The 9,079-nt window shown below is 42.7% G+C and overlaps 1 protein-coding gene across 1 annotated transcript in view; it reads right to left on the minus strand.

The window, feature by feature from the left end:
* Positions 1 to 3,530, minus strand: part of RHBDL2 (rhomboid, veinlet-like 2 (Drosophila)) — a 56,953-nt gene extending 53,423 nt beyond the window's left edge. The window contains exon 1 of the mRNA XM_006886480.1: positions 3,273 to 3,530. Within this exon, the coding sequence (XP_006886542.1) occupies positions 3,273 to 3,518 (246 nt within the window). The 5' untranslated portion in view covers positions 3,519 to 3,530. The remainder of the gene's footprint in view (positions 1 to 3,272) is intronic.
* Positions 3,531 to 9,079: the final 5,549 nt, after the last annotated feature.

Below are 9,079 nucleotides of genomic sequence, written 5' to 3' on the forward strand. Positions count from 1 at the left end.
CATTCCTCTGTAGCATCTGGTCCCCACTGGACCCTCATTATTTCCTTCACCTGCTCCTCCCACCGACCAAACTGTGCAGCTCTCCAACTGCATCCTGGCCCATCCTTACCCTTCTGCCCCCAACCCTCACCTCCTTGTACCCCCAATATGTTTTTCCCAATAAAAAAAATATTAAATTTAAAAAAAATGAAAGGAAATCAATGGAAAACCTAGTCATATCCATATGCAATCTCAAGATTAGTGACTAGTAATAAACCAGATTCATTTCTTAATTTACACAAATGTAACATGAAAATAAAATGTAACCTGTTTGGGGTCATTGGGGGAGGGTTTACAGGAACTCTATTAATTTTTCAACTTTGCTGTAAAACTAAAATTGTCCACAAAGTTTCTTTTTAAATAATGCAGTGAAAAATTGAGTCAATACACTGATCCCTCAGTGAGAGGTGGACAGCCTAGCACCTGTCCTATGACCCTTCCAAAGAAAACTGCTTTCTCTGTGGCATTCATTGGCAAGGCTGGCTGGTTTTGTACAGTGTGACCTCATCTCATTCTTCTCCAGTCTGCTCCACCCCTACACTGATTGGGCCATGCACACACTAGTCAACGCATAGAGTGAATCTGTAACCTGTTAGGGCCTGTGTGAAAAGATAAGCTGAGCAAACCAAAGCAGTCAGCAGTGAGAGAAAAATCAGGAAGGATAACATGAGACATGGTGCTGGGAAGCAGGCAAAACTGAGACACAGATACAAAGCAGATGCCTGTTGGGTGTATGATTATCTTAATCTGAGCCATCAGAGATTGATCAGGAGGTGGAGGCATCAGTGGGGATTAGAAGGATTAAGACATAAAGGTCCCTTCGACAGTGGGCCCCAGCCCACGACTGTGAGGGTGGTGTGGGATCGTGCAGTGTTTGGTTATGTTGTGCATTAGGATAGCTGAGTCATAGCCAACTCAGTCCCACCTAACAATCATTTTGTCCCTGAAAGTACCTACTTTGTACTCAGCTAGGATTGGCACTCTCCTCCTGTGTGATTTCCTGCCTCTGAAAACCCACTGCTGGAAGGTCAGATAAAGGTTGGGTCTGACTCAATAGGACACAGTAACAACTAACCAAAATGTGGGCAGTTGGAGCCCCTTCAGTAGCGCCACAGAGAAATATCTGGCAACTTGATTCTGTAAAGATTGTCGTTGTTGTCATTATGTGTCATTGAGTCATCTATGACCCATAACGACCCTATGTACAAGCAGCTCTGAAGCCTACCCTGTCCTGAGCTAGTCTCAGTGATTCAAACACACCAATCTCCATTGTCCCAGTTACTATATCCATCCATCTCATCCAGAGTCTTCCTCACCTGCACTGTCCCTTTACCCTCCCTCTCCAGGGCAGACTTGTTTGTTTTCTTGGGGTCCATGCTATGTTCAAGACTCTACTCCAGCACTGCAATTGGAAGGCATCACTTCTTCTTCTGTCATCCTTAGTCGTTGTCCAGCTCTCTAATGAATAGCAACTACAGCCAAGAAAACACTATGAAGCAGTTTTACTCTAACACATAGGGTCACTATGTGTTGGAATCCATGGCTGTGCTGTAATTGTTAGATACTGGCAAGTTGGTGCTGATTTGTAGTAACCTCATCCACAAGACAGCAAAGGAGCACCTGGTCTGTATCATCCTCACAAGCATTGTTACGTTTGGTTGCAGGCATTGTGTCATTCAATTTCCTGAGGTCATGACACAGGAAGCAGACTCCCAGCAGAGGCGGCGCTCTCAGAATGCAGGTCAGCGTGCTGACAGACATGCCGGGGGTTGGGAAGCTGAGTCTGGTTATGGGCTATGAAATGGTCAATTACCGTATTTAGTGTTTCAAACAGTGGAGAGCCTGTCCCAGAGCAGAGGGCCGGGCGGATCCTGAGTGCAGGCTGCCCGTGCTGGGTGTCCACACCGCCCAGGCTGCCCTGCGAGACCTCGGACGGAGTGGGAAACGTCAGTTACCAAGGGTCCAGCTGTCGGTCAGATCGTGAGACCGTGATGGTGGGGCGGGGCAGCAGGCTGGAGGGGCTTCGGCCTCCTCGTCATTATCGCTTAGGGCCCCATGGGAGGGTCTTGGGGGCCACCTGAGCCCCAAAGCTGGGGAACTCTTCAGAGCTGCTCATGTCCGGAGCCTTCTCACTGCTGTTGGCTGTCCAGGGTGCGTCTCGTACCACGAAGCCCTTGGATGGGGCCTTGGACTCTTCATGTGTTGGGGGCTTCATGTACACCTGCAGTGCCTCATTGTCCACCACGTCTGCCAGGTATTCCTCCTCCAGGTTGAGGATGTGGTCGATGGCTTCCTCTACATTCTCAGCGAGGCCTGTCACGGTGACACAGTTGGGGTCTGGAGCCCCACTTTGTGGGAAGCGGATATCCACCTTGAACTCGTCCATGACCTTGCGGATGGCCTTGCCACGGGCGCCGATGATCCGAGCATGCACACGGTGGTCCAGTGCCACGTCCTCTGAGACCATCTGCTCGAGTTCACCCACAATCTTGAGGATGGCATCGCGGGCCGCCTCTGTGTTCTTCTCATAGCCCGTGATGGTGATCTGCTCCTGGGGCTGGCTGCCGTCGTCCTTGTCAGGGAACTGGATGCTCACGTCGTGTTCCAGACGGATCTGTGTGATCACGGCCCCGTTTCAGCCAATGATTTTGGGGTGGTATTTTGGGTCTCAACCTTCTTTTAAACATAGAACTCCATACGACCTAGCCAAGTCACAGAAGTTGATTCAGGAAGTCATCTTGCAATGCCAAGATTAGTTTTTAAGCTTCTCACTAGTTGAAATGAGGCCACAGAAATTAAAGTCAGGCTTCAGACCTTTTGTTTATTGGGTCACTATCAGTCATGCTCTACTTGAAGGCAATCAACAGAACAACAACAATTGAGTTAGCAATCAAGAGTGGCATCCACTTCCTAAACAACATGCCTCTAGAAATTCTATGAACTTTGATAAATGTCAATAGTTATAGAAAGGCTTCAGGCCTTTTTTTCATAGGGTCGCTATGAGTTGTGCTCAACTCAATGGCAGTCAACAACTGGCTAGAGGATATACTAGAAAAATGAAACTCAACCTTTGGTTGAAAGTGATGGTGAACAAAGGTAAAGCCTTAAAAGTAAGGTCTGGAGTGAGTGGGGTGGAGGCTCTGTGTCAACTGTACTCATCCCCGACAAGTTCTCTACTAGTTTGCTTGCAAGTTGAGGTACTTAAGCTGGTGCCCACCGCCCAACACATTTACCTCAGCAATGCTGATGGAGATGATGAACACAGGGGGTGGGAAGCAGTTGGCTCTATCCAAGTATGATCTTCGGGCACTTTCAGGAAGCATCCATTTTGACACAATCCTGTGGACCTTTCTATCTTTGGAGAGAGGCTTACCTCCTCCATCGTCTCTCATGTTCTTTTCCTCCTCCAACTCTTCTTTCATTTCTCTCTCCATACGTGGGTGCATACTCTCCATCTCCAAATCATGAACACTGGCCATTGCCCTAGATCCGCCTTCTGCCTGAAAGAAAAAAGAATGTCAAGGGAAAACAAACGACTCTATAGCCCTTCTCCCTGAAGCTTCACTAACTGGGCTCCAAACTACATGTACTACAAGGCAGTTTGAGATGCTCAAAATGGTTCCCAAGCATTTATATTCATATTATCCATACTCTAATCCCCAACTGCATAACTCTAAGAAAGTACTATGTTGTTGTTGTGTACTGTCAAGTCAGAAATGACCCATAGCTGACCCTCCAGCAGGATTTTAGAAGCAGTTAATCACAAAGGAGAGGATTGCCCATCCTTCTCCCATGGAGCAGCTAGTGGATTTGAACCATGTGCCTTTGGGATTACAGCACAGTTCCTTGCCAGTAGGCCACCAGAGCTTTCTTAAGAAGTCCTATAGTCTCCCCAAAATGAGAAAGGACCTCCAGAGGTCACCTCTGGTTTTATCTATAGCCATAACCCAAAGAGATGGATTAGAATATTAGAATACAATCTAACTTCATATACAACTTCCTTCCTCTCTGCAACTGACATTCATTCATCTGTTAGTGAAAGGTAGTTCTGCCATGAGGTGATTACTGTCAGAGCCCAAACCATGCACATCATTCAACTTGGTTTTGTCTGGCTTAAGTGAACAAATGCAGTTTCCTTCTTAGTTTCATCTTGCTTTTATTCCCAGGTAAAACATAAGTCCCTAGGTTCTGATTTAGAATAAAATATCATTAATTTAGCATCTACTGTGTCAGGCACTATGTTGAGGGCCCTCACCTCCATTGACTCATTGGACCCTACAACAATCTCAGAAGATAGGGAATTATATCTCCATTTAGAGATGAGGAAACTGCACCTCTGAAAAAAAAAAAGGAAAGTACTAAATTATCTTCTCGCTTATAAGAATTCTTTCTGAAAAACCACAGGTGCCTATTCTGTACCTGATTTACAGTAAGGCTGTTCCTTACTGGTCCTTGAGGTCCAACATCAACATCAACACCCCGCAACTCTCTAACACCCTCAGTCCTTGTCTGTATTCTTTTTCCTTCCCACATCTACGGATCTTTCATCGTCATTCTTTCAACTCACTTCTCAGCATTCAATCATTTACTCAAGAAATATTTATTGGGCACCTATTAGGTATCAGGCCACCATCTCCATTCTCAGATGATTATAATATAGTAGAGAATACATATGTCAAATAAAATCTGCATACACAACTGCTGTCTAACTAGAGCTGTGCTAGGTGAAGTCAAGCAGATGAACCAGATACTGAGCCAGCATGAAGATGGGATGAGACCTACCGACATGTATACCTATTCCTATGCCATTGTGCTCTCTGAGAGCTCTTTATCTTTTACATTTTGCTTTGTTTCATTTCATTAACTCCTGATTAAACTATTTCAATCACTCAGTCAAATGTTTTGTGGTCAAAACAAAATCCTGGAAAATATTAAGAAATAAGGACAATACAAAACAAAAGTGCTTGGATATATTGAGACAAAAGATGATGTTGCAGAATAATACATGGAGTACAATCCATTTTATATGTGTCTTGCTACAAAAAGAAGAAAACTGGGGCATCTCATTACTATAATTACCTCTGCAGCAAAGATTTTGTGCATCCCCCCCACACACACACACTTCTAGCAGGAGCAGGAAGAAAACTTGAGAGTGAGGGAGAGGCAGTGGTTAAGCCCTTAAGTGATAACTTAAGGTCAGGGATTCAAGCCCATCAACTGTTTTTGAGGGAGAAAGCTGTGACCAGCTGCTTCTGTCAAAATTCCCAAATGTACTGGCACTGAGTCAATTCTAAAGTATAGTAATCATTGAGGACAGAATAGAACTGCAGTTGTCAAGGATTACTTGGATCCACAATCAACACCTTGGCAGCAGCAGTCAAGAAATCAAAAGACTTGCATTGGGAAAATCTGCTGTCAAGGACCTCTCCAAAGTACCAAGAGAACAAGGATAACAATTGTAAGACTAAGGTGTGTCTGATCCTAGTCATGGTATTTTCAGTTGCAGTCACTGCTCCTCTTGAAACCACTTATCTCCTTTCTATCTCTATGGATTTACCTATTCCAGCTATCTTACAATATTTATGTTATCTTTTCTATCTGGCTTCTTTCACTTAGTGTAAAGTTTTCAAGATTATGCTAAGTGAAATAAATTGTAGCATATACCAATACACCATATTCTGTTCATAATTCATATGTAGATGGATTCGTTAGATAGAATTGTTTCTATCTTTTGCCTAACGTGATGAGAACTGCTTGGAACATCTGTGAACAAGACTTTGTTTGAACACCTGCTTCCATTATCTTGTTTATATACCTAGGAATTTAGTTGCTAAGTCATATGAAAAGTCTGTATTTCATTTGTTAAGAAACAGATTTCATTTTCAAGTGGGGGTGATGATATCACTTATCTCACTGCATTGTTTGGAGAACTGGTTGAGACAATGAATTGAAAGCATTTAGGACAGTGTCTGCTATTGTTGTTAGGTGCTGTTGAGTCGACTGTGACTCAGAGCAAGCCTATGAACAACAGAGTGAAACCTTATCCTATCTACCATGTAGAAATCACCTAGCACATAGTGAAGACTCCAAAATTATTAGCTATTTTTGGCTATGGATGAAGAGGTGGTGGATGAGTGGGTGGAGGATGGAATAATGAGAGATGGAGCTAGGGCCCATTTTCACACTGAAGGTTACTGGCAACTGGGTCATTAAATTTCTTTTAAAATTAATTTCATTAAGCAAGATGCCAGGTTATAGTAGTTTATATTTAATTTATATTTAATAAAGTCAGAGAAGAACAGAATTATCATTTTATTTTCCTTTCCCTCAGCAACTTTTCTGAAAACAAAAGCTTATTCTACACTCCTCAATCTTCCTTTCCAAGGTCAGACATTACATCTGTAAGATTATCTTATTCATTTTCTTTGGATTCACTGAGTGCCACTAGTTTTGTTGTTTCTCATAATTGGCATGTCCACAGTATGAATTCAAGAACAGCACTTTCACCAACAAATATGGAAAGATATATAAAATAAATTAATTAGAAATAATTAGTTATTATTGAGCTATATTATAAATTCTAATACTGTACATAGTCATTTCATAGGAAAATGAAATTCTATCTTGATTACAAACAAACTTTATAAAAGCATCTAGTAAAATAAAGATCACATTTTGCCCTACATTTTCCCTTTCCTCCAAATTTCACATATACCAATGATTTTACAACTCTAAGCCCACTCTATTTTAGGAATTCATAAAAAGGAAAAAAAGCACCAAACTGTTGTATCGAGCGTCAAGTCAATTCTGACTCAACTCCATGTGTACAGAGAGGAATTGCTCCACAGGATTTTTCAAATCTGTGATCTTTATGAAGCGGACTGCCAGGCCTTTCTTCCGGGGCTCCTTTAAGTGGATTTGAACTACTATCCTTTTGGTTAGCGGTCCCTCACTTAACTATGTGCACCACCTCAGGTTAGGTATTTTAGTGAAAGTTATTTACTGTGCTGCAAAGATAATCTGACTTGGATTTAGGCAAGACTCACTGCTTTCTTACTTGTTTGCACTGTTACTTGGCAAGTACAATGAAGATACCTAACATGTACTAGTTCTGGCTACTTTAGGCTCTAACAAGTAAACATCCTACCCTGCCTCTTTTACCCCTTAAAGACTGGGATAGGATTGGTGCACTTGATCTCAAACACTGTCACATCTCAACTTTTATTTATTTATTTATTTATTTCTCATTTCAATGAACATCTACAGAGATTTTGGAATTCCATTCATTCATGGTTGCACCCTTGTCCCCGCCCACTCCCCCTCCCGCCCTGTTTGCTCCTCTCCTTGAAAAGCAAAAGAAAAACTCCCTCATTGGTACACAATCCCCCCCCCCGCACATCCCCCCAACAACATCCCCAACCCCAAATATAATCCACTCTGCAACCGTCATTCCGTACTCTTACGATAAACATAATGCCCTAAAATAAAATACTTTTAAACTATTCTCTCCCCCATAGACTCATTTATCTCTTCCCTGTCCCTTGTCTCTCCAACACCTGCTTCGATGATGCTCAAAGGTGTTCCTTCCAGTCTCTGACATTCCCAACTCTTCACACTCCTGGTTTTTCATCTACCTCCACATTTGACTTTCTAAATTCAGTTAACCAACTTAGAAATATTACTAATCAGACTGGCAACAGTGGAGGAGACTGACAATAATAGCTATGTGGAATTAATAAGTCTGTCAGGGAGAGGGAGAAAACAAGTTTCTCCTGGGAGGCTAGGATTTTGAAGCTCTGTCTTACATACTTTGGGCATGTGGCCAGGAGACACCAGTCCTTGGAGAGGGACATCATGCTCGGAAAGGTGGGGGGACAGCGCAGGAGAGGAGAGGATCCCTGGGGGAATGAAGGTACGTTTGTGAGAGTCAGTGAGATCGGTTCAGGACAGAGCAGTCTTCAGAGCTGTTGTACATAGGGTCACTACAAGTCACAGGTGACTCAGTGGCACATAATAACAACAACAACATGTAAAAATTTAAAACAAAACAAAAGGCCACTGCCAAATGAGCATACAGTCCATCTTGAAGGAAGTGCAATCAGGGTTCTCCCTAAAGGCAAGGATATCTCACATATTTGGGCATGTTGTCAGGGGGGCCCAATCCTTGGAAAAGGACATCAGGCTGGGAAAAGTGTAATTTCAGAGAAAAAGATGAAGACCCTCAACAAGATTGATTGGCACAGAGACTATGACAAGGGGTTTGGGCACATCAGAGTTGGTGGGTGTGGTGTAGGTTAAGGCAAGGTTCAACTCTAGTGTTCATAGCATCACAATGAGTCATGGTTCCACCTAACAACAACAGTGTGGAAATTGGCACATTTGAAAGGATGAAAGGCAACTGGGAAGCACCTATAAAATATAAAAAGTACATTCTCTCCAATAGCACAGTCCTACTGTAGAAAGCTAGAAATGTATTTGAGCAAGTACACAAAGGTGGATTACAAGGATGTTCAGCGTGGAACTATTTATAGTGGTGAGACATTCTGAACTACCTAATGTACTTTAGTAGAGACCATGGGTTCTCTGACAGTTCTAATTTTTATGTAGCTCTTCTAGAAACTGTGCTGAAATTTTCAAACAGCACTTCTGTTTCTGGGTCTTAGATTCCCTTATAGCTTCACAAAGCAAGTCAAATCTAAAGTCATGATGTCATGAATTTTTACTTTGCTTGAATGTGGCTTGGAGTCTACAGGTCATAGAGTATCTAGAAGTATATTTTGGATTTCCAGAATGTTTTGGAGGCTCAGATTCATTTATTAGAAACCTCAAAACAAATCAGTTATTATTTTATCACATGATAATCTTAAAGATACGTAAGGACCCATGTTGTTGTTGTTTTTGTTAAATGCCGTCTAGTCATAGACGACTCAGCAACCCTTTGAACGGAAGACCTGAGCACTGTTCATAGAGTTTCTGGAGGCAAGCCATTTCGGAAGTGGATGCCACTCCTGCTTCCAAGCTTGTTTTAATCCGGGAGCTC

This window comes from Elephantulus edwardii, unplaced genomic scaffold (assembly GCF_000299155.1).
Source record: "Elephantulus edwardii isolate Elephantulus edwardi_28Jun2011 unplaced genomic scaffold, EleEdw1.0 scaffold00049, whole genome shotgun sequence".
Taxonomy (NCBI): Eukaryota; Metazoa; Chordata; class Mammalia; order Macroscelidea; family Macroscelididae; genus Elephantulus; species Elephantulus edwardii.